The sequence below is a fragment of the Prunus persica genome, chromosome G2, assembly GCF_000346465.2.
Source record: "Prunus persica cultivar Lovell chromosome G2, Prunus_persica_NCBIv2, whole genome shotgun sequence".
NCBI lineage: Eukaryota > Viridiplantae > Streptophyta > Magnoliopsida > Rosales > Rosaceae > Prunus > Prunus persica.
This window is the reverse complement of record NC_034010.1, coordinates 29,871,062-29,896,055: the sequence shown is the minus strand read 5'-3', so window position 1 is coordinate 29,896,055 and position 24,994 is coordinate 29,871,062. Positions and strand designations below refer to the sequence as shown.

Below are 24,994 nucleotides of genomic sequence, written 5' to 3'. Positions count from 1 at the left end.
CTACATAAGATAATGTCACCTCTCCTCTCCCATGGAGAAGCTTGCCAGATGATCCTCGGAGAAGCCGAATAATATAGAATGGTTTTTATCAGCCATGTGGATTTGGCATTTGATGACAATTAATTTAAGTGTGTACGTTAGTTATAAATGACATAAGTTAGGGCCTAATTGGAAGTTCGATATCATATCACCTCTTGGCCAGTTGGCCCTGCCTCATGAAGCTTGAGATTTTCAAGTGCTTTGCTTATTAGGCATGTGTGCGTATTTGCATGACATGAGAGCAAACTCAAAGTGGCGTACGGCTCTGTAATTTTCTTCAAATATCCAGATAGATTCACATGCTCAAACTCAAAGTGGGTTGGTGCTGATCAATATTTTCTAGGTAATGAAATAGATAGATAGATAGCATAGCACATATTCATGGAATGTATGTTTTGTGAATTTTCGCATGAAAGTTCTTGCCCCAACCATTTTCTTTATACCAAAGTCTGCACTCTGCAATGTGGGAGGAAGATACTAGTAGTGCCCTGTTCCTTTAATAATGATGAGAAACCAGACACAGGTTGTTTTCCATTAAGCATTGATGTTGTTGAAGGTGGGCGGCAAAAGGCAGAAAGACAGTTTGCTTTGTGAATTGTATTTGCTGAGCCTGATTAAATTCAAACGCAGTTTGCTTTGTGAATTGTATTTGCCGAGTTTAGTGGTGGGCGTGGCTCAACCCTTATGCGTCTAAAATTCTATATTTCCACGTATGAATCGCATTTTAAGCGCTCCATCTCCTCTATGTCATGTGTAGCTGGCTGGCTGTTAAGAAGATACATACATACATACATGCATACATAGCCTTATAAAAACCCACCTCATTTTTCTAATTTTTATTCACCCAAATCACTCACTCCACACAACATAACACAAAAACCACACCCGTATTACACTTGGACTCTCCCTCTTTTTCTTACCTTGCTCTTTGAACCTCCCTTGAAGAAGGAGAAGAAGAAGAAGAAGAAGAAGAAGAAGAAGAAGAAGAAGAAAACTAAAAGAGGGCTTTCTTTTTTCTGTTTCTTTTGATTATTAAAAATGCAGGAAAGAGTTCTTGATTACATTTTGGTACCGGCAGGCCTCCTAGTTATGGTGGCATACCACCTTTGGCTTCTCTATCGAATTATAATGCAACCAAATAATACCATCATCGGCATCAATTCCATCAACCGCCGCTTCTGGGTCTACGCTATGATGGAGGTAAAACCCAACCCAACCCAACCCAACACACACCATCACTTCACTTCTTTTATTATATATATGTGTTTTCCTTCCTGTTCATATATTATTGTATGTTGAATGATCTATCGATCGATCCCTCTTGATGATTCAAAATGATGCCTCTTATTTACCTATCATTTATCTTTGAAATTTTAAAAGAACCAACATGAATGATTGATTGATTGATATAAAGACTAATTCCTTATTGACCAATTTGCTTCTGGGCATGCATGAAATACAGGATGCGCCAAAGAATGGTGTTCTTGCGGTGCAGACACTGCGAAACAACATAATGGCATCGACCCTTTTGGCCTCGACGGCCATTATGCTCAGTTCTCTCATTGCCGTGTTGATGACAGGTGGCAGCAAGGATCGAAAGGCGTTTTTCGTCTTCGGAAACAGAAGCGAGCTCGCGTTTTCCATCAAGTTCTTTGCCATATTGGTCTGTTTCTTGGTGGCTTTCCTGTTCAATGTGCAGTCCATAAGATACTACAGCCACGCGAGCATTCTCATCAACGCCCCCTTCAAAAAGATGTCACCGCATCACAAGCATCATTATCTCACAGCAGAGTATGTCGCCAACACTGTCAACAGAGGCAGCTATTTCTGGTCCTTGGGCCTCCGTGCCTTCTACTTCTCTTTCCCTCTGTTTCTGTGGATCTTTGGGCCCATTCCCATGTTCGTGTCCTGCTTTGTTTTGGTCATCATGCTCTATTTCCTGGATGTCACCTTTCAGTTTGGATGGGTTGTTGGGGTTGCCGATGAGGAGGAGCACAACAGCCTTAACAAGGATGAGGAACAAGGCATTTCATTACCACATCGTTAGCATTTTAATTAGCATATTACAACATCATTAGCAGAGAAAGGAATAGTAACAAAACTGCCTACAAGTATTGAACCAAAGAGCAGTTCAGATTCAATACAAGTTGAATTGAATTGCCCAATAAGTTGATGTAACAACACAGTAAGTTGAAATAAAAGTACCATTAGGGAACGCTATGCTCTGCTGGTCTGCTACTGTTATAATATTTAGAGACAGAGACAGAGGAATCTGTTGCTGCCTTATCGTCTTTTATTCTAGTAAGGAATCTTGGGCCGATGCAGTGAGATCATTTGGTCTAAATAAGGCATTTGTTCGTACACATTTCCAAAGAGCACGAAGCAAAGTTTGGCCATGTCCCATGCGAATCAACATCATGCCGAGTTCAGGTAGATTTATTTATTCTTGAAATATCGTAGTCACTCAAAAAAAAGGCATCAATCACATGGAAGTAGCTCAGCAGGCTTCATGGTTGATATTACTAATAAATCAAAACAGACAAAAAGGCTTTTGTTCTTCCCCTTTCCTTTTCTTTTCGATGGAAGAGACAAAAGTTAAAGCACAAAACTAACACTTCGGATAAGTGTTTCTCGTGAAGCAGGTGACATGTGACATTGACAAGGTGGTTGTGAAAGGTTCATGATTCATATAGCCCCATTAGCCAAAAAACAAAAAAGATTTGTGATTCATTTAGTTCATAGATTAATAAGAAGCAAAGTCAATAATATGTATAGTGGCGTCATCCAGACGCCGCCTAAAACTAAAGGGAAGAAACAGAAAGCAAAGCCAGGAAACATGCTGTGGATGCAACACAGTTATAAAGATGCCTCACAAAATCCCCGTTACAAGAAAGTTTATTTTCCTCACAAAGAGATCTTTCAGTTTCATGTCCCATCCATGATCCATTCGATCAAGACATTTAAAAGTTGGGCCATGTTTCAACGAATTGAGTTCCAAGAGAATTGTGAGCTCTCTGTCCCTCTGTCTTGGCTGTCTTTAACCTCTGATTTGGCCCGCGAATGTCCATTAAACAAACACCAACTGTAGCCCGTGTGCAAAGTTTCTTTTCCTTTCTTTTTTTCTTCTCAAGGAGCATTTCATCTTCAGCCATCCTGCCAGCGACAGGAAGTCCTAGTAGCTTCTCCAGCTAATGTAGACTTCAAGTGCTACTGATAATAAATATTCTCACGATAACATAACAGCAGAAGAGGATAGAATCATGTATAATCAAAAGAAGCAATTACATCTCATATTACTCAGGATGCTGTTTACATAATCTGTCATTCGATGAAACAATAAAGTAAAAGATGTATCTCCCACCGTTTCTTCGTATCTTCAAGATGTCTGCATTTTCAACTTATTATAGTGCGCCTAAATAGCATGCTTGATTAGAGTGATGAGCTGTCCAAATACTTTCATGAAGCCCTCAATCTTGTTCATTGTTATGTTCGTTCGACGGAATGCACTGCAGGTAATGGTATTCAACATAATGCTACCTGAAAGAGAGAAAGAGACTAGTTGCTATGGAAACAAATCATGCTTGATATGAATTAAACAAAAATACGAATGCTTACTCATTAATGTGCAAGAAAAAATCCTTTCTGTTGACATCGTGGATGGCATTCACATGCAACTATTCTTGACAGTCACGTCTTAATGTCGTCTAATTTCAATTTCAACTTCATGTTTCCAGCTTGAACCACGATTTCTTCTTTAGAAGGCTCCACTTTTAAAACTGTCGCTTTCTTACCAAGGGAAGAAACAAACACCACATTGCCAACCTTGGGAAGCTCAAACTTCTCTGAAATATAAGAAGTGAAAGACATTCTTAGTTGAAAACTCAGCCAGATTGTCAAAGAGATTTGAGAGTCTCAAAAGTTTTCATTGGTTTTTCAATACCTGATGATGATAAAAAGGATGCACTCCTTCTTTCCATTTGATGTTTATCATCAGTTGTGCGTTGACTGTTAGTTTCCAATTTGTGCTGGCTTTTATGCGTTAAAGCAGGCTGCAAAGGTTGAACCAGAGATGCACGGTGCTGTCTTACTTTTTTGTGAAGGATAGAACGAGCCATTGCAGCAGCCTCAGATATTTCTCTCATTTTCCTAAGTCTTTGATCATTACTATGTTCCATAGTCTTCCTTTTGGCAACCAACAGTTTCTCATACGACTCTCTTGAGAGCCTACAAGTACAAGCATGAGCAGATATAAATGCACCATCTGTAGCCATAGATTTATCTATGCAGCATGATTTGACTTTGTTAACAGATAGCATTGATTATTACCAAAACCTCTGCATGGATTTTATTTTATCAACTTGGATGCCCTAAAATTTAAGTTATGACATCTCTCATTTTCATGTTATTGTCTGTTTTTAACAATTTTCTTTCTTTGTTGAAGATTTTAAGAGTAAGTTCACATCAGAATTATCTAAACTGGGCAGAAAAATCTTACATCAGATGATGCTGTCCTTCATATAAAAGCTTTTGAAAGCCCTGCTTTAACCGTTCCATATCAATTATAACCTGCCATGGGAATAAACAGATGCATTTTTATGCATGACTAAGTACAACCATCCAAAGAACGCCTATAATATATTTTAAAAAAGAATAATAAAAAAGTTTCTCTGTAAATGCAAGAAAAAGAATAAAAGAAACATATCAGAAATTTGTTTTTCTGCCGTTCATACAGTGTTTTTCCTTAACAAATAAGGAGATACATATAAATTAATTAATATAACAGTAATAAAATCTATGCATGTTACCTCATCTATCCCCGCACTAGCTGCACCATATAGTTCGCGGGCATTATCTACTACTTTACCAGGTAGTCCTAACCTTTCAGCTATATTGATTGCATTTGAACGCCCTGCAGCATAAATATCACTCCTTGAGTCTTCATGCAGTAATATAAATATATAATGTAACAACAGATCGGAAGACCAAATGACTACTAGTTGCTTGAGAAAAAGTGTTTTAAACAAATTTTTACACGATAGTAAATTGCAATACATACTAACAGAAAAGAGACCAGTTACTCAATTGCGTATGGAGATGCATATATTATGGATCGTCCCTTCCTCTCTCTTCGGGAGAAAAGATTTAAAAAGGAAAAAAGCAAAACAAAAGTTAAAGTCGTTTGTCAGAATGAAGACCTGGTACTCCCCAGAGAATCCTGTAAGTTGGCTTTAACTTCACATCATCAAACTCCATACATGCATTTTCAAAGGCGTTATTGCTGTCAAAGGAACAACCTCATCAACACAAAACAAGACTTAATGGCAGGGTAGATATTCTATGGGCTCATATAGATTTTAAGTAGGAAGATGGGGCAAACTTGGCTTCAATAAACCACATGCAGAACAACTTTGACTAAATGTCTGACAACCACCACTTATTTTTCCAGACTCGATGTATTAAACAATTGAACTGTAGTAATTCATTAGTTGCATCTTTAACTTGTATGCCAATACCTGTATTTCAGGGTTTTGAGTTCCCCGTGATGTGTTGTAGCAATTGTCAACAAAGCACCAGTTTCAGCAAAAGATTCCAATAGAGACATCCCCAGTGCTGCTCCTTCGTGGGGATTTGTTCCTGCACCAACCTACCAAAAACAAAAGGAGTTGATACCTGTATTCATTTGTAATTCCTTTTCTGTTCTGGTAACAATTTGTTACATATCATATTCCAGAAAAGGCAATTTGACCACACCTCATCCAGTAGTACGAGTGAATGACTTGTTGACTGTGACTGGATGTCCTGCAATATGCAGTAGAGATACTGGTTGAATGTTTCATATCATAAAAGTACACGTTAAAGATTTTCACGAAATTCTTGTAGTCAATCAAGTTTTTAACTATTCTACATTTGTACTTGGTCATGTTTATAGATACACTTTCCAAAATAACTCTTTTTCTTACACTTATATGTTTTAAGTGGCCGGAAAAGGTGGAAAGCGATTGGGTCAGGGATTGTTCATCGCCAATGTCAGCAAAAACTGAATCAAACCAAGGGATTTGTACTGATTCAGAACACAAAACATGAAGGCCTGCGATATTTAGAAAAAGGGTGTCACAAGCCACGCAACTTGATGAATTGCATTTGTGATTAATTCTTCAGTCCCTGAATATTCTCTACCCTCTTGTAGAGCAAGCTGAGACGAAGTGTAAGAACCTCATATTGATAAGAAAAATGATGAGAATTACATTACATGAGTGCTTCCTATCCAAATAAGGATACTAATAAAATATAATAATTAAATTACATCAGAAACATACGTATGCTTGTAAAACTACTGGTAAAACTCCACGAGCTTAAAGGATGATTGAAAGAATTGAGAGATATCAGATAAACCTGATTTTGCCATCATAGCTGCCAATCCTACAGTCTTTAGGCAAATGGTTTTACCCCCCGTATTAGGGCCAGTGATAACCAAAACTCGAGTTTTTTGAGCTATGAAAAAATCAACTGGAATTGGTTTAACCTGTTCCAGTTTTATAGCCTGCCAAACAGAGGTAAAATAACCTTAAAAACAGAATAGTCGTATAACAAAAAATAGAATGTCTGAATACTAAGAGATAAGAATTTATTATCACCTGATATTATGAATAATCAAAATATTTAAGAAAAATTACCTTCAACTCTAAGGATGAAATATCTATATTTTTTCCTGCTTTCTGTGTAACATACTCTCCTTGCAGTTTTCTTTTGATTTCCTAACAAGGAAAAGGAAAATAACCAAAAGATAAGTAACCAAAGAACTGTATATAAATACATTTGTCAAGAAGCAAGCTATATGTGCAACGATTCATATTTGAGAAGAAAACAATGACTGTCGACAAGTGGCAATCACCTCAATGCAATTCCTCCTGTGCAAGGAGTAGACGACCACTCTATTAAAAGAATAAAGTAAAATAACGTCGATTTAAATTAATTATATATCCTGAACCATTATTCAGGAACTGGAATAAGACAAAAACTAATAATAAAAAAGTGGCACCAGGTTATGGATATTGCATAAGTACCATAGTGGCAATTTTTAAATCTTTCCTGGCCTTCTGTAAATTTTGTCTATGCTGGTGAAGTAGTAGAGGATGATAAGCCTTCGGCAGATACAACACCCATTCATTCTTTGAGGGATCGGATTGTTGTGGATGTCTGTTCCCTGATAAGTAGGTATCAGAAGTGAAAGAGCCAAGCCCTCCTGGTAGAAATAGATTGGGACATGTTCCACCAAATGCTAGACCATAAGTTGCTCGGGCATTGACCTACAAGTTAACAGCCCAAGCTAAGGAATTGCCAACTAAAACAAGCAGACAAAGTAGTACCACAAGGGCATTTAGAAAGCAATTCCATAAGTCCCATTGAAGAATAAGATGTGTGTGTGTGTGCGTGTGCGTGTGAGAGAGAGAGAGAGAGAGAGAGAGAGAGGGGGGGGGAGGGAAGGGAAGTATGAGAAGATATCATTAAATGGCGGCAGCAACCTACCACATCCAGTTGGATTATACTGTTTGATAGTTGTTCAATGTTATCAAGATCCATTTGCATCTGTGCAGTAAACCACAACATAAATGTAATTTTTTTTTTCCAAAAAAGGAAAAGATTATATAGCCAGAATAAAAAGAGTTATAACCACATAAAGCCACAAACCTTTTCAGTTAACATTAAGAGAACTTCTGCCTCAGCTTCTGATACTAGGGCCCTTGTCCGTTGCAACTCATCATTTAGAGGGATAGCAGATAATGGCTCAACGATGCTTTCTATGCCTGAACTACTATAACATTATATCACTTTCAGGATTGAAATAATCAACAACTGAGATGAGTGAGTGAGAGAGAGAGCCACACCAATTGGTTAAGACCTATAAAAAATAAATAAAGAGTTCTTTGCATGCTCAGAGGTGATAAACGTTATACAACAAACTTAACAGACCTGGGCAATAGGAGACCCTTAAAACTTGTCAGTTCGCTAGCACTGGATTTTATACACCACCTGCCATCAACAGTACTCACTTCCTGAACGAATGACAGTATAATAATTAGGAAATCATCTTGAAGATTCTACGAAATACATCTCTGAACTTGAGCTTCTTACCAGAGAGGGTGTTTCACTGTCATCCCTAATTAGGCTGTTCATTAACTGATTTATCTGAACAGGAGGAGCAAGCGGTTGTAAGAATAAGTTGTGAATGAGAATGAAGAGAAATGATAATTTCAAAACCATAGCCTATTTGAAAGCTATCACTTTACATTTTAAATAAGCATGAGAGTACATGTTAGAAAAACATTTACAGTGTGTCTGGGTGAGGTACTTTAAAGTATCAAAGAACTCCTAAAGTGATAGGATTTAGAACATGCGTCTCTAACATGTAAAACCCACCAAGAAGGCACACAACTCAAACCCACTAAGGATAGGGTCACTATATTACCAAGCAATTCATGGTCTACTTAAATGTACATAGGAAGTGATCATAAACAAAATAAAAAAGTAGGAATTTACCTTTCCCTCAAGTGTCCGAACTTGATTGCGTAATCGTTTCAGAGTAGGACTCTAAAAACAAGGAATACAAGTTTTGAGTGAGACAAGAATCCAGGGAAAACAGATAGAACATTTATAAAAAAAAATTCAATCAGATAACGTTAACTAAAGACTTCTATTGAAGCACAAAGAAGAAACGCAAAGATTTATTAGAAAGGGAAAGAAAACAATAAATATAGACTAGCACAGTCAGAAACAAACCGCAGAGTCTTTAACACTGCCATCTTCCTCTATAACTTGCTGTATCTGCTTAACGAGTGATCGGTTAATGACAAATCCCAATATCTGCACAAAACAGTTAAAAGTACATTCAAATGCATTTAAATTGTATGCTTACAAATAACAATTGGTAGTAGTTTATTCAAATCTCAATGTTGTGTTTACCACTGGTGAAAGAGGCATAAAACGTGTGTACCAATCTGCATCTTCCTTGATTGCAACTTTAAGATTACTCTGTAAAACCTCTGCGCACTGTAGCAGCGCCGCAACGGCCAACGCTTCGTTCCCATCCAGTGGTGAACTCCTCCGAGCATGTTGTATGGCAGATTGCACCTTCAAACACAACAAAGCAAAAGGTTAGGTGGGCAGTGGGCAAAGTCATCAAATTTTCATGAAAGGAATGATATTAACTTAGATGATTACCAAAACGACATTGAGGCCGCTAAAATCCAGAGAGCAAGCACCGTGCTTGCGCATTTCTACGGCCGCATTGGTTTCGTCCAAAAGTCTGAGGCTTTCTTCGTATGTCTGATTCAAATACCATAGCTGTGCCTATGTATTGCAGTATTACACCAGCAGCAGCAGAACCAATGTCAATATAAAACAAATGAAGAAGACAGAAGATGAAGAGCTTGTTGGAGGAGTACCTTAGTGGCTTCGCGGCCTAAGGAAGTACGAGCAAAGGAGGCAACGGAATCGCAGAGCTTGTCCCATTCCAAAACCCTAAGACTGTCGTAGTGGGCCTGTGATATTTTGTGGGACTGGTAATTAGCCGAGGAGATGGAGGAGCGTTTGAGGAAATTAGCACGGTTGCTGAACTTTGTAAGAGTAAGAGTAGCAAGAGGAGTGGGAGAGAGGGAGACGATGGGGTTGCCAACTCCAAACGTTGCGCAAGAAAGCATTTCTCTCAGTCTATGGGTTCCGTTACCAACGGTCACAACTGGCGGGTACAATTTATCGGCGTTTGTCCTCAGGCCGCCATTATGCTGATGATGACGACCAGGCAACGTGTGGTGTAGCTGCCGACTAGCCGTATTTTAGATTAAGGGCCGACTGATCTTATAGTGGGCTTCAAATAACTTAACGGCCCGGTTCAAATGTTGGAACTGGGCTTATAGTTATAGAGGGATGGGTTTATACCTTGATATGCAAGTAAAATTCAGGCTCTCATCAAGCCCACACCCTCTGGTCGAACTGAAGCCTTGATGTGCAAGTGAAAAGAAGAAACAGGAAAAGCATTCTTGATTGTATAAAAAAGCAGCCTTGGTTGTCAGGGTTTTTCTCATTGCTCAAAAGAAAATATTGTTTTCCCTCCTCTTACTACCCTCTTGAGGTACAAGCCTCTGTAAATATTGGTTTGCCTTAAAGTTGAAAGCTTATGATGGACGTAGGAGAGGCTCTCGCGATTTTAATGGTTATGGTAGTTCGCTTAGAGATTGCAGCGGAGTTTGGATTTCTGATTGTGTTGCCATTCTGGGTGATAGGAATCTTCTAACTGTCGAGATGATTAGACGCTGACCATCAAGTTTCATCCTCTTGGTTCTCTACTTGTGGAATTGTTGGGCTCTTTTCGGGCTTGTGATTTGATGCACTTGTAGATAGAGAAGAAGTATGCAGCTGCTGGCCTTGTTAACTCCAGGTCTCTTTGCTCTTGACAATTCTCTTTACAATTGTAAGTAGTTCTTAATTGATGATTTGGTCCTGTTTTAGTTTTAGTCTTGTGTTTATAACCTCAATCACGCTAATAACAGATATATACGCAAATGCAACAAACACAGCACAAAATCGAAAAGGAAGAATAATGTGGAGGCTGTTTTAAAAAAACTACGTTTGTTTTGGTTTTAAAAAAAAACTAGCCGTTAATTTTGTTTTTCTTTTGTTGCATGTACATTGAAAACGCACAAACGCCTGTCTGTCCTCCTCTATTACTTACTACTGGTCATGAGACAGCGGTCAGTAAGAGAAGGTGTTACCATACAAAGATAGCCTAACGAAAAAAAGATGACAAAAAGATATCAAGTCTTTCTTGCACAAACGCCTGTTGCCGTTGTTGTCGTAACCCATTGGCGGCTTGGCTAGATTACAAAAAAAATTAGAGCTTGACCTCCAACAAGATCAATTCAAATGAATCATCAGTCCAGACCCATAATTCAGAAAAGTCCGAACAAAACCGAGAAGCCGAGGACGATCAGCCACACAATGTGAACCAAAAGCAGGGCTTGAGCGGAGAGAGGGGCAGAACCCCCATTACCCACCTCACAAAACCCTAGCTTGGCCACTTTCACCCCAGCACATTGAGCCTCCTGGCACCCACACCAGTAGGTCACACCGTCCACGCCGCAAACCGGGTCGGGTCGAAAGCAATTGACGGGGCACATGGGGCGGGACCAGGGTGACGACGACGAAGACAAGGGAGACGACGGAGTCGAGCCACATCGATCGGCTGATTGGGAATCCGAGGGCAGTCGGATGATGGTAGATTCATGCTCGGATCGTACGGTGGGGAAGGAACAGAGGATGAAGATGGGGAAGAGGATTAGGAGGATGAGAGGGATTGGTGATTTTGCGAACTGGGGCTCCATTGTTTGAATTTGAAATAAAGGCGAGCTCGTTTCTTTTCTTTCTTGTTTGTTGATGAGAAAGAAAAGAAAAGAAAAGCTCGCCTTTTTATTCTTATGCAGTTGATGTTATGGAATTGTTGGGGAAGCTAACCCAATCCTCTCCTAAAATCTTCCCCAAATTCAAGAAAATTGAGGGGAAATCATTTAATGTCCAAGCTGCAAATCCTTCTTCTTCCCTGAACCTTCCCTAAATTTGAGAGATTGGTTCTCCAAATCAGGTTAGGTTAGGTTAGATTGATTTATGATGCTCCGAAATCTGAGTTTACCATGGAAATGTTGTTCATTGACTACTTACTCAATATATCCTCATTTCGGTGGGAAAAAAATAGGGGGGGAAAGGGATCGACCTTCGAGTTCATCCCTAATTTTTAGGGGTGAACGAAGGGGACGAAGATGAGACACTTGTTTGACGCGTAATGCCTTATTGGGTTAATTGTGCCTTCGATCTTGCGAGACGGCGTCGTTTATGCGTCAAATAGATTTTGACACTGAACGCTGAATTCGGCCGGAATATGGGGACAGCCATTGCCTTTGGACATCGACATTTGAGTTTGTGTGCTCGTCTTTTTTCAGTAAATCTGTTTTTAATAGATTACAACTCTTTTTTTTGAACTATTACGTGTCTTGAATCTTGATTGATTAATTTTGGTGTCGTCTGCAATTTTTTTTCCTTTTCTAAAAACACGTAAAAGAACTTTACCAATTACCACCCATAGAAATAAGGAGCAACAACCTAATTAATTTTGGGCCGAAAGGAAAACTTATTGCAAATTACAATACTTACCAAAGAAAACTTACAATCATGTACATAAATATAAACACCATTATTTCGCAAACTATATACTTAGACTAATAGGCCAAGGAAACATTCAATATTTTGTCTAAGATAGGTTATAACTTATAATGAGGGTTGACAGTAAGGGGGTCCTTAATAGTAGTAGCCGATCAATGAAAATATTATTATTGAACGGTTCCTCAACATAGTCTCCTCATTAGAGAACTTACGGGCTTAGCCCATTGCACATTTGTTATTTCTTTTTTCTTAAACTTTTTCAAGTTAGTTTAGCTCACGGTCCAGTCAATTCCTAACCCAGTTTATCACCTTCAACTGTAGCCAAAATTACTCACCCAAATAAGTCCAACTCAGCCCATAGTTGTAGCATTGTAGCATGGGCCTTCACGTATGCCGCCAGAACAGCCCATAGTTGCTTGTTTCATGTTTTTTTTCTTTTCCCTTTAATAATATTTATTCTTTCTATTTTCTTGATTTGGTCAAGTCTAGAATGGTGGAACAAGAGACACATGGTGTTGGGGCAGCCATGAAATGGGGACAGGAGCAACTGTAATAACTAACTGGAAGCGCATGTCTCTGTAGAGGGAGAGCAAGAAAGGCGGAGGGAGGAGCAAAGGTGAGCTGTGGGATTTGAAAAAGTCAGGGCATATTTATATGGAAATTAGAATGGGTGCAAAATGGAGGTTTTACAGGCCGATCCAGTGAGTTGAGAAATTCAGACCAACAGTTTCTCCTAATCATAAGACCCATCCTTCCACTATATGAACCCATCTTGTCCTAAATTCTTCCCTCAGCCTCAACAGCACCTCCTCCTCCAACAAACAGCAACAGAAAGTTGATAAATAAAAAGGAGAGAGCTTCATCGGAAGAACTCCAAAGACTCGCTCATTCGTCCCATATTTGATCATAAATCATGGGAGGCTGCGCGAGCAAACCAAAGGAGTTCGATACCGCCCGCCCTGAGGCTCTCCCAACTGAGTCCACCAGACCCGAGAAAGCAGACCGTGAAGCTGAAACGACTACTGATAGTACCAACGTTGCAGCTAATCAAGGGGCGGAGGACACCACCAACACCACCAATGTAGAAGCTGAAGCACCTCTGGTAGATCTCTCAGAGCCAAGGGAGGAGGAGGAGGAGGAAGCCGCACCTGTTGTTGTTCCTGCTGCTGCTGCTGCTGAGGCTAAGCCTGAGGCTGCGGCTGCGGCTGAGGTGGTACCAACTCAGAAACCAAAAGAGGAAAAAGTAGCTGATCAAGTTGAAGTTGCTGCCAGGCAACTAGCAGAGGTCAATCTTGTTGAGGCTGCTAAGGAGACCAAAGAGAAAGAGCTGCTGCCGGCTCAAGAGATCAAACCAAAGGCCAAAGAGGAGCAGCCTGCTGCAGAGATCAAACCCAAGGCCAAAGAGGAGAAACAGCCTGCTGCAGACATCATCAAACCCAAGGCCAAGGAGGAGGAGCCTGCTGCAGACATCAAACCAAAGGCAGCTCCTGCCTCAGAGGGCAAGAATAAAGATGCACCTATTCTCACTGTTTGATCCATTGCGCTTCCAATCTAAATCTAGCTACTAATTAATGTGTCTCCCAAAAAAGAGCCATAAAGTGCAACACAGCATTGATGGATATATTGGTGCACTTTGTATCTGAATTTTTGGGACTCCACAACCACAAGTATTGAAAATCCTATTTTACTTATATCCCATAATTATTATCTATGCTATATGCCTCATAGTCGTTTACTCTGGAGTTTTAAGACTAACATGTGTGATGCAAAATATTTGATTAGGACCATCATTTCTTTGCTGCAGAAGAATCTGGCAAAAATAGATCACATGCTCAGAATTCAAAATTGGATTTCTGTGACTCAAATAATAGCTACAATCTTTGCATGGAATTTGCATTACTCTTGCATTACATGGATAAATACAAGAACAAATCAGAAATCTCCTGGAGATGGAGCCACAGATTACTAACTTTTCACTATTGACAGCCAGCCTCCCAAATATACTACTTGGGAAGATTTGAACTTACGAACATTATTAAACTTGATGTCAATTCTACAAACAGCTGCCCCACCACTCTGTATTCCCTTATAAAAATCGATATTTTCTAGCACCTTTTCTGTTACAAAATTTAAAAAGATGGTTCCTTTTGATCTGTAAAGAGTCTTCCACTGAAAAGGCTTTTATCATTACTATAAATGCCCGAGAAAATGGAAAAGACAATTCCAATAAAATTATGACTAAATTGATCTGCTAAGCCCACCCATTGTTATCACTTTTCTGAGGCAGGTCCAGCAAATGAAGGAGCGGCCTCCTTCTCCTTGCTAATTTCCTCTAGATCAGCCTTACTCTCATCCTTCACAGCCAGCAAGACTAGAACCAGCAACAACGGATAGCTCACGGTAGTGAGCGACCAATTCGTAACCAATTGGGTGAGGAAGGACACCTTGTGTGTATCAACTTGCCAAGCAACAGCTGCCCCAGCACTCTGTATTCCCTTATAGAATCCAACATACCTGCCATACACATGCACAAAAGTTGTTAAGCATCACAATTAAATTGATCACAAACTTTGATTACATGTTAGCCTCCAAACAGTCACTTTATTCTATCACACAAAAATCATTGAGATATTAAAAACTTGAGCAATAAGGCATATTCTATTATCTGATCTGATCTATCATCTATGTTACCTGCTTAGGGTCTCAGAGTCATTAGCCAAGGCTCCAATAACCCAGTACACCATGCTCTGGAACATGGAATCCAGCAAGCCAAAACTGAAATACAAGACGAATGGTCCGGCAAAATCCGAACCAGAGTCCTTAAAATCCAACTTCTCTGGCAAATCACCGCGAGAGTAGGTTAGCTGGTTGACAAGCCCACCAACCCAAATTGCAGTGCTAACAATACTAACCACTGTAATGCCAGCAAAACCCCTGGTCCTCCTACTCTTGAAACTGAAATCCATTATGTATCCAATCCCAATCGACCCCAACATCTGGGCTCCCCAATAAAACACATTGTTCAATCCTCTGGTTCTCAAATTAAACATAACCTGATTGACATTGTTGAACTGGTAGGTGTAAAAGAAGTTGCTGGACCAAGCAGCAGGGATTATAAGAAGCATCTTCCAATTTCCAAACAGCTTGGCAATCTCAACAAACTCAGTTGAAACACTAGAGTACTGAATGTTGGTACACTTACTCCCATCATCACGAACAACCTTGCTAGGCGGCAAAAGGGCCAGGGATAAAAGAGTCCCCACAGTCATGAAAACCATGAACCCGATATAAGTAGCATCATTAACAGAAGCTGCCTCGCTTCTATTGTAATTAAGAACGAAGGGAATTAGGCCTCCAATGACACCACCCATGTTGAAGATACTCCAGAAAATGGAAATATATGTCCCTTTCCGATTAGCCGGGGGATAGGAGGTCATGATGGCACCTTGGCCAGCCCAAAGCAGGCCTGCACCGACTCCAAGGATTGCTCCAGCGACAATTGCAAAAGCCTGGTGCTTGTGGTGATTGTAGTACAAGAAGGAGCCAGCGTAGAGGGGATAGGTGGAGCAGGCTGACAGGAGAGTAAGGCGAGGGCCAAGGATGTTGTAGATACCACCGCCGAGGATGCCGAAGACGGCGAAGGTGGTATAGAGGGCGGTGGAGGCGTTGTTGGAGGCTGTTGGGTCAACCTGGCCACCACCACCCATGCCTGAGAGGGCATTGAACATGCCTGGGCAGCAAAAACAGACAAACCCAATAAGGCTCACTTGCACAAAAGGGGAGTTGTACCTGAATCTCGATTGGGGCACCTCAGTGCCTCCTGATTCTTCAGCTCCTTCGAAACCCATCAAGCCAAGATGATGACTTTGACGATTTTAATGGTTTTTGTGATTGCTGAAAATGAAAAGTTTCTTCCTTTCGGAGGGGATGGGAAAGCTCGAGGCTTTATTCGGGACAAAAGAGACAGAAGGGAATTTGGGGAAGAGGGGTTGATGCTCTGAGTTGGGGAGGCCAAAGAGATGACAGGGGTTTTGTTTTGAATGCAGAGTCCGAGTGGGGTGTGGAAACTGGAAAGTAGAAAAAGACTGAATTTAGGAGCAAAGAGGGAGGGGTTGCTGGGGCTGTTTCTGATTCTGACAAGCACATGCTATGTATTGATGGTAGCTTTGATTTAAGTTGAGAAGATATAGTCCATGATGAATTGCAAAAGGTCAAAAAAATAACAAGGAATTTGGAATTTGGGATTTGGAGGAGACGAATTGCATTGCAAATGACAATTTTGGTTCCAGGCTTGCTTCCTTTCCAGAATCCAGCGGGGTGTGAGAAAGAGTGAGAAAGGTCGAAATATAAATCCATGATCCCCAACGGGACGACGTGGATGAATCTGCACAATAATAAAACTATTAAATAATTAAGAAAAAGTCAATCTCAATCAGTTTCAGTTGTTTTGTTTTGTTATAGTTGGAATAGAATCTTGGATTTTAATTCCTATGTGGACCCGCTTCTTCTCGCAAAAAATAACAGGCCAGTCCAGAGACCACCAAAAACATGACATATATTTTTAGTAATATTTTTTTTCACTTGAATGTTATTAGTAACCATAAACCAAAAACAAATGAGTTGGGAAAAACAAGGGTATTATTATTATTATGTCTTATGCCACCCTGTCCTAAAAAGATAACATACGAATATGTTAAAGATTCACTAACATAGATAATTAAGTTGGGTGGATTATGTCTAATTTGCAGGCGCATATTAGAAGGAAAGGAAGGTCCAAGTCCAACAGCTTGACTAACTAATACTTAATGAAGGAAACCATACACTTGCCTTGTTGTTTTCAACTTGTTTGGCTCACCGTTCTTTCTTTATATGCTTCTGCTTTCAGCAAAGGGAGCTCTCATTCATCACTCTTGACAGAAAAAGTCATATTTTGCTGCGACAAATAAATTCTCTATCACACATAACATAGTGATGTTAAGGCATTTAAATAACAGCAGGCCAGCCGGCTGCAACGAGTTTTCAGTGATCATTTTTGTTGTTTTTGTGGAAAAACATTTGACAACACAAGCTCACTTGGGTTGGAACTTGGATGGATGTAAAGCCTTCCTTTCATCAGAGCTCATGGTGGTCCAATCAAGAATTGACCATCAGTAATACGGTTGTAAAGGATAAGGGGATGATGTCGTTCATTTCAAGAATTGACATTATAGGCTTGCCTTCTCTTCTCACTTTTTCGCCTATTGTAATTTCTGGAAGCAGCTCATAAGATGAAAACAAACGAAAACACCACCAGCCTAGTCCTACTACAACAAGACCAGACAAAATATTTTATATATCTTTTTACGGGTCAGTTAACTGCAAGAATTCTATATTAAGAGTCTTATATATTAGATCAAATTAGTTAGCCTGATCTAATCACCTCTTAAGTACCATATATAAGACCCTCACTATAGAATGACTCCAGTCTAAACTATTGATTTTCAAATCTGTTAGGCAGAAAGCCCATATCCCTCTTCAAAAGTCAATCGTTGTATTTGTATAAAGGGGCCGAAGCCCATCAAGAGCCAAAATGGGAGGTCCTCGAAAACACAATAAGGACCTTCCAGGCGGTTCACTTCACTCTATATCCACAGAACGTTCACCACTGTAATAAATTAGATGAAAGAACAATCACAAGGGAAAATAACCAGTTCCAACCCAAAAAATTTCAATTCCTTGATATGATTTGGCATCTGTCATTCTGTCATTCTCATTGCAAAGATTTGACACTCATTAGTTAATCACAGCTCAGATTAAGTGGCGCATCCTACCTTTAGGCTAAATGAACAAAAAGAAAGCATCCATCCTACAATGAAAGAGACTGGTCTGGTGTATAAGAACCCCAAAAGTGGTTTAATTGTGCAAACAACTGAAACAAGTCAACTCTATGCTCCTTTCTTGCGGTTTTGAAGCGAAAACCCTGGTTCCTTTGCATCATTATGTTCATCAACTGTTTCCTCAATCAGTCGAATCCCACGCTCAGATCCTTCTGAGGAAGTATCACCTTTCGTGCCTCCAATTGTTGCAATAGTGGAAGGATCATTAACCAAGCTTTTGTAGATTGTTAGTGCTTGAGAAATCATGCCAGCAGGATTATTTGAAGCACTAGGAAGCAACACTGTTGTGCCCTGCAAAAATTTTAAATAAAAAGAAGGAAAAAAACTATTTTATTAATCAATTGAGCATCATTAGATACAGCAGCATATATACATAGTTAGATGGTTCTGCTCTCACCTGTTTGGCAATATTACCAAAGGCTTCGACATACTGCTCAGCAATTTTCAAGGCAGCTGCCTGCAAATCAGACCATAATATTAGTTCCTTCATCCACACAAACAAACAAAGCACACACATAAGATTTTCATAAAATCTGTACATCGCATGCCAACATCATGGAAGACAAGTCTATATGATCATTGCTTATAAGGAAAAACTATTCTCGGCTCTAGAAGATGCTAAGGAAGAACTGGACCCTTTTCAGATTTACTGATACTTGAACAATTCAATACACTATAATAACATCAACATGGAAACTCATCCACATCCACACCCACACCTTCTGCAACAACCTATAGAACTCATGATTTTTTTTTTTCTTTTTTAAATTTACAATCAAATAGAATTAAAGGATTTAGAAGCTTTGGCCTATTAGACACTAGAGTATGTGGATGGCATCCAGTTAGATATTTGATATGAGATATAAAGGAAAGCTTAGTGGGTCAGAGGGTTGGGGAAGAAGAAGAAGAAGGAACATCATGCAGTTAAATATCAAAATCTCAGGTAAAATGTGAGGGGTTAGAGAGAATAATGCATCACCTTCCACACAAAATCTCAACAAACTAAGCTAAAGAGACCGTAATGTAGCAATATTCTTTCAACTTCCCAATTAATAGTAACCCTATTTGACAAGATGCACGATGGGAAACCATATGATGTTGCATATTTTATATGAAAAATAAGCAAAATAAGGATGAACTCATTTGGAATGAGTGACATGTGTTGGAGCCTGAATGGACTAAGAAAACAAGTGCCAACCAACTATGTGCATATTGCCAAAACAAACAATTTAGCACCACCTTTCTGGAATCCCCAAAACTTTATTGAGAATACTACAAGCACAATGAAGGAGATTGAAGAACCTCACCTCTGCACCGCCACTTTCCTTGAGAGTCTTTGACACAAGGGTAATTCCTCGAGATGTTGCATTTGCTTTAGCAAGGATGGACTGTGCTTCTCCTGTAAAAGAATGAAATGAGAAGAATGAAAAAGGGACAAATGACAAATGGAAATCTAATCAACTAAAGGAACATCAACATCAAATTAACCACAACTTTGCACACTACTGGGACTAAATTATATCAGAATTGCAACTACCTTCTGCTGCTAATATTATAGCACTCTTCTTTCCGTCTGCAATGTTTATGTTTGCCTGTCTTTCTCCTGTGAAAGATCAGAAACATTAGTTTCTGCCAATGCTTATTCTACCTACAAGTGTGACTCGAAATACTACACTTAAAAGAAGCACACGAAAAGACAATGTCATCATCTGTTTGCAACCCTTAAGGTTCACTACAGAATTTCACTTTGCACATATAATTGAACTATAAAACGAACATTGAGTTCCTTACCTTCAGACTCGAGAATTTGAGCTCTCTTTTTGCGTTCTGCTTCTGCTTGCATCTCCATAGCTTCCCTCACCGCACGAGGAGGAGTTATGTCCTCTAAACAAGTATGAACAGTCAAGCATTTACGAAATGATAATACAATTTGATAAAAATAATAAAGAGTATCTGATGAAACACTAGTAAAAGGTTTCTCTTACTTATTTCATATCGGAGGCACTCCAAGCCCCATGCTGTAGCAGCCTTGTTGAGCCCTGTCTGCAAAATGATGCCCGCTCAAAATATTTCTTAACCTAATATGCTAACTTACAAAGAAAATAGAACTTAATTAAAGCTGATGTAACAACGTTTAAAGACAAGGGTACGCAAACTGAAGGCATGCCCCTCATCAGACATTTGCTTATTACCAGAAAATTAACACAGAAATATCATCAAAATACAGGACAAAAGCTTCTTAGCAGAGACTCAAACCAAAACTGTGGCTCTAAATAAGACGCCAGATTCTTAATCTTCATAGTTATCAGAAGCAAAAGGGAAGATAAACATACCACTATCTCATCATTGAGGGATTCTCTTTCCTCAAATGTCTTGTCAAGAGTCATTTTCCCAATTGCAATACGCATAGTAGTCTGTGCAAGCTGAATAGCTGCATTAATAGGATTGTCAACGCCATAGGAGGCCAGCATAGGATCCATAATCTGCACCCACACAAGAGAAAACAAAGCTCCGTGTAACCCACTAAAGAAATATATATACGAAGGCACACAAATCCGATTCAAGAATGTGATATTACCCTGATGTAAAGCACACCATCAATCATAAGGGCGACATTGTCTTTGGTGATAGCGGACTGGTCAGGAACATTGATGACCTCTTCTTTCAAGGAATGCACATAAGCGATTCTATCCACAAAGGGAATCAAGAAATGGATACCAGAATCCAGAGTCCTGACGTACTTTCCAAACCGCTCAATCACAAAGGCCTTCTTCTCAGGTACAATCCGAATGCCAAAATTCGTCGGAGGCGTAATCTCATAGTTTCTACACATAAAGATCCAAATTTCTCACTCAAATCGTATAAAAACCACCAACCCATAACTTGAAAAAGCACGCACACATGAAACCCAAACTAAATCTGTTTGTCATTTGGTATTTCCAATAATCCACCAACCCAATACTTGTAAGAAGAAACACGCAGGAGTAGGAATTACCTGAGATCGCGACTGCTTCGGTAGTTCCGAACTGCGAGCAGATTGTGTGAGGAGGCAAACGGGGAGGAAGATGGAGGGGAAAGAAGTGGGTTCGACTGTTTGAGGATTAATGACGAACAGGTGGTGAGGGCTCTTACACCGGCAGATTGGGAATGGTGGAGATGCCTTAGAGCTCTCAACGAGTTGAGGGAATTGAGCTTAAACATATTCATATTGTTGGCTTTTCTCTTTCTTTTTTTCGGATTTCTCTGCTGCTAGTAAGAATTCAATGGGGGGGTTTTACAAAGTCGAAGGGTTTTATGAAGCCCTCGTGGCCTTGTTCAAATCTATCCTTATTTTCTTGCTCTCCAAGAAGAAGTACGGTATTTTCTTTTTCATTTCTTTAACTGATTGCGGTTTTACCTGAAAATTTCCTCGGCCAACACTATATAACTAACTATTACCCGAAAATTACCAGTAACATTTTGTCCTTTTTTAAAAAAAAAAAAAAAATAATGTCGGCTTCCCTTTGAAAATTAAAAAGAATAAAAATCAAAACTATATTTTTGATAGGTTGATTAACAATTGGCCACATCATAATCTCATAGGATATTCGAGTTGCCCCAAAATTAGCTCTCAAAAACTTGTGGTAGGCCTAAGTTGGGTATCAACGTTACATAGCAATAACAGTGATACTCTCGGATGAACTTGCGTCAATGGGTTTCATTTCAGGCCTAGTGGCAGGCAGCTCCTCTGGCTTACTTAGAACAATGGTGAATAGTGAGGCCCCCAACCCAAGAAGGGCATGCGTAAAAAGAATTCCAATTGGCACCTGCAATTGATATTGCGTATGACTTGTAAAAATACATGAAGGAAATGAAGCACAGCAGCACATGTTGCTAATTGGCTTTTACATTTGCAATCTATTATACAAACATGACCATTAAAGGCCGCGACGTCCGAACCTCAATCAAAAGACTAGTAATTGTAGCTTCATTTGAAAGAAGCACAAGAATAACCAGTGCAAAGGGCGCCGGTGCTGTTGTAAGGGAACAGAGCAACCGGTCGACTCGGTGGCAACTCCGGGATTGGTCTCTCCATGCTAAGAAACTCCACCACTTGCTCCATACAAGGCCTCCCCTTGGTCACATTCAGTGTGCATAGCAACCCAATTTGCATAACTCTAATTGCTTGCTCCAAGTTTATCACTGTGCCCATCCTCCTATCCACTACCCTCGCCATTTCATCTATCTCGTGCATTCTCCATGCAAAGTCCAGCAAGTCCCTCTCCTCCAATTGCCCCAACTCTGCCTCCAGTCTCTGCCTCCCACCAACCACTTCCAACACAAACAACCCAAATTCAAACACATCCGCACTTTGGCTCACTGCTGACTCGAACCTTTTTGATTCTGCACCACATAGCACAAACCCAAAGTCCCCAAGGACTGCGCGGAAACTAATATCAAGAAAGACGCTAGTTGTTTTCAAGTTCTTGTGGGATAATTGATTGGAGTGTAAGAAACTGAGGGCCTCAGCCACATCTTTCACAACCTTGAACCGCCGAGTCCACGGAAGAACACCCATCCCAAATAGCCATTTGTCAAGGCTCCCATTGGGGAAAAACTCATACACAACCATGGTTTCTTTCTGATCTTGACACCACCCTCGGATCGGAACCAAATTTGGATGCCTAACCAGGCTAATGCCCTTTATTTCCTTCAAAAACCTTCGCCTATCAAATCCTTGAGAGTGCAAAAACTGCGAAGAAAACCGCTTCACAGCCACTTGACATCCATTCAAAAGCTTTCCTCTATAGTACACACCTCTCGAGCCGCTACCCAGAAATTCATACTCGCTGAAGCATTGAGTAGCCAAGGAAAGCTCGGAGATTGTGAAGCAGCGGGGCTTGTTGGGAGGCCTTGGTCTCTGCTTCTTCTCCGGCAGCACAATGGAAGTGTCTGATATTTCTGTACTTTTGCGCCTGCTGTTGTAGTATAGGCTGAGCACAACAGCCAGAACCAAAACCAGCACAGCAACAAAGATTAAGAATGTGCCTGGAGGCTCAGCGCTCGTGGTACCTGCTCTGCCATGTACAATGATGTTACTCTCGCATGTTTCCACTGAAGGCGTCCAAAGAAAAGCCTGGCTAGTGGAGCTGAAATTCCAAGAGAGGACGCTGTGGATTTGGGTATGGTTGCCAGTGGAAGCTGAGAATCCGACGAACATGTACTCGTTGAGAAAGGGTGAGAGATCAAGAGGGCCAGAGAAGATCGGCTTTGATGGAGGACTGTCATTGCTGCCGCCGTCTGATCCTAAATGAATTTCCATCCAACGGCGTGAGCCGTCGTAGCCAATCCAAACTCGGTGGACTGAACCATCGTCGAGAAAGACACCAACATCGGAAGCGTTGATTGTTTTGGTGGAGACGATCGTGCCGAGGTTGATTCCGACATGGTTGTCATTGGGGTCTCCGAACTCAGGATTGAGACGCGTGTCGAACTCGACTGCTATTGCCTTATAATCATCCTGACAAGCGTCGTTGAGCATGCCGAGCCACGGGCCAGGCCTGCCAATGGTGAACTCGTCGGGGACAATTATGAAGGTGAGGCCACTGCCACCATGATCAGAAGAATTAGCACTGAAATTGGAAGAAGAAGAAGAAGAAGAAGAAGCATTGTGGAATTGAAAAGAGAAGGTTGTTTGGAAAGAAGCAGGGGACTGGGTGTGAGGGTCAAGGAGACGGATGGGAGAAGAGTAGAGGGCTCTGCCTGCTTGGTGTCTGAGATGATCAATATCATTGCCGTTGCCGTGGGGTGGATCATGATCATCAGGGATTTGGATGGCTGATGAGGCGGAGAACTTGGCACTGCCAAGAAGCTTTACATCATCTAAAACTCGGGGGTTCTTGGAGAAGCTGAAATCTGGGAAAGAGAGATGCTTGGTGACGTTAACTAGTGGTCCATGTATACGGTGCTGCTTGTCACTACCTGAATGAACTAGAACTGTGTGTTCGATAAACACCAAGCATATGAACCAGATAAGGCCATAGTTGTAGTTGCAGCAACCCATTCATATATTTTGAAGATTTGAAATGCTTTGATAATGGAAGGAGGTGGGGTGGGGGGATCCAATAAAGAAACAAGATTTGGACGGCTACAGAAAATACTTGTAATAGTTGGGATAAATACGTATTGATATTGGACAAGTAGTTCTGTAGCTTTGTTTGATTAAAATCTGCAATTAGTTAGTTATGATTGAGAATCAAGTCGACAATAGAAAGAAATAGTGGCCACATATACAGGTAAGATAGGAAAGCAGGCAAGTTAGAGAGAATTTTTTGATTACAAACATCCTGAACTGAAACTGAAGAAGAGGAATGATGAATCATTTGTTACCAATCATATTATATGACAGATTATGAGTCTCTCATCATAGTCATGCAACAAGTCATGGACGATGGAGATGGGCTTTGGGTCCATGCCATGTCCCTATACTCTTTTTGCTCTCCCACTGAGTCTTCATTGGAGGACCACCAGTTTGTGTCTTTTTCTTCTTTTTCCTTGGCTCTTGTTGGGCTGTTGTCGACCACCAGACTAGACCAAATCAAACTCAGATATTCAATTCTTACCCGCAACGTATCATGTGTAATATCATTGATTCGACCCTTCAATAAAACACTCTCAAATACCAAAAACATAAACATGAAGAAAGAATGTCATTAAAGATAGGGCCGGGCCAACCGCGGGTTGAAACCATGGAAGCCCAATATCTATCTAGGGTAGATCAATTTTGTGTGTTTCTTGTTGCCCCGTTCCACTTCCTTCTTTTTCCTTCTTAACCTGTTATACTTGTTTCTAAATCTGTGTTAAAATGTAAACCATACAAGTATTATAAT

The 24,994-nt window shown here is 40.3% G+C and overlaps 7 protein-coding genes across 9 annotated transcripts; 2 read left to right on the top strand and 5 right to left on the bottom strand.

The window, feature by feature from the left end:
- Nucleotides 869–2,402, top strand: LOC18787151. The gene is made up of 2 exons (XM_007219952.2): nucleotides 869–1,239; nucleotides 1,502–2,402. The coding sequence occupies exons 1-2, from the start codon at nucleotides 1,078–1,080 to the stop codon at nucleotides 2,084–2,086; spliced, it is 747 nt and encodes a 248-aa protein (XP_007220014.1). The 5' UTR covers nucleotides 869–1,077; the 3' UTR covers nucleotides 2,087–2,402.
- LOC18785246 (endonuclease MutS2) lies at nucleotides 3,277–9,832 on the bottom strand. 3 transcript variants are annotated; one of them, XM_020557876.1, is made up of 21 exons: nucleotides 9,483–9,832; nucleotides 9,259–9,387; nucleotides 9,001–9,168; nucleotides 8,818–8,901; nucleotides 8,578–8,628; nucleotides 8,173–8,226; nucleotides 8,011–8,093; nucleotides 7,729–7,852; nucleotides 7,567–7,626; nucleotides 7,104–7,346; nucleotides 6,714–6,794; nucleotides 6,433–6,580; nucleotides 6,000–6,127; nucleotides 5,791–5,838; nucleotides 5,553–5,683; nucleotides 5,235–5,317; nucleotides 4,845–4,948; nucleotides 4,535–4,605; nucleotides 3,980–4,263; nucleotides 3,655–3,881; nucleotides 3,277–3,576 (listed from the first exon to the last, which is right to left on the bottom strand). In XM_020557876.1, exons 1-20 carry the CDS (start codon nucleotides 9,735–9,737, stop codon nucleotides 3,727–3,729), a joined length of 2,484 nt encoding a protein of 827 aa, XP_020413465.1. In that variant the 5' UTR covers nucleotides 9,738–9,832; the 3' UTR covers nucleotides 3,277–3,576; nucleotides 3,655–3,726. The 3 variants fall into 3 exon arrangements, with proteins under 3 accessions (XP_020413465.1, XP_020413466.1, XP_020413467.1); XM_020557877.1 differs by having other exon boundaries at nucleotides 3,277–3,545; XM_020557878.1 differs by having other exon boundaries at nucleotides 7,729–7,849.
- LOC18786413 lies at nucleotides 10,838–11,510 on the bottom strand. The gene has a single exon (XM_007218617.2). The coding sequence runs from the start codon at nucleotides 11,415–11,417 to the stop codon at nucleotides 10,986–10,988; it is 432 nt and encodes a 143-aa protein (XP_007218679.1). The 5' UTR covers nucleotides 11,418–11,510; the 3' UTR covers nucleotides 10,838–10,985.
- LOC18784592 (triadin) lies at nucleotides 12,715–14,022 on the top strand. Its single transcript, XM_020557683.1, has one exon. It carries the CDS (start codon nucleotides 13,163–13,165, stop codon nucleotides 13,781–13,783), a length of 621 nt encoding a protein of 206 aa, XP_020413272.1. The 5' UTR covers nucleotides 12,715–13,162; the 3' UTR covers nucleotides 13,784–14,022.
- Nucleotides 14,106–16,638, bottom strand: LOC18787533 (UNC93-like protein 1). Its single transcript, XM_007217905.2, has 2 exons — nucleotides 14,941–16,638; nucleotides 14,106–14,763 (listed from the first exon to the last, which is right to left on the bottom strand). Exons 1-2 carry the CDS (start codon nucleotides 16,095–16,097, stop codon nucleotides 14,520–14,522), a joined length of 1,401 nt encoding a protein of 466 aa, XP_007217967.1. The 5' UTR covers nucleotides 16,098–16,638; the 3' UTR covers nucleotides 14,106–14,519.
- On the bottom strand, nucleotides 17,928–21,591 carry LOC18786765 (stomatin-like protein 2, mitochondrial). The gene is made up of 9 exons (XM_007220934.2): nucleotides 21,121–21,591; nucleotides 20,704–20,950; nucleotides 20,459–20,608; nucleotides 20,111–20,168; nucleotides 19,917–20,009; nucleotides 19,663–19,728; nucleotides 19,433–19,524; nucleotides 18,523–18,582; nucleotides 17,928–18,416 (listed from the first exon to the last, which is right to left on the bottom strand). Exons 1-9 carry the CDS (start codon nucleotides 21,330–21,332, stop codon nucleotides 18,174–18,176), a joined length of 1,221 nt encoding a protein of 406 aa, XP_007220996.1. The 5' UTR covers nucleotides 21,333–21,591; the 3' UTR covers nucleotides 17,928–18,173.
- On the bottom strand, nucleotides 21,910–24,905 carry LOC18785040 (L-type lectin-domain containing receptor kinase VIII.2). Its single transcript, XM_020558370.1, has one exon. The coding sequence runs from the start codon at nucleotides 24,166–24,168 to the stop codon at nucleotides 22,093–22,095; it is 2,076 nt and encodes a 691-aa protein (XP_020413959.1). The 5' UTR covers nucleotides 24,169–24,905; the 3' UTR covers nucleotides 21,910–22,092.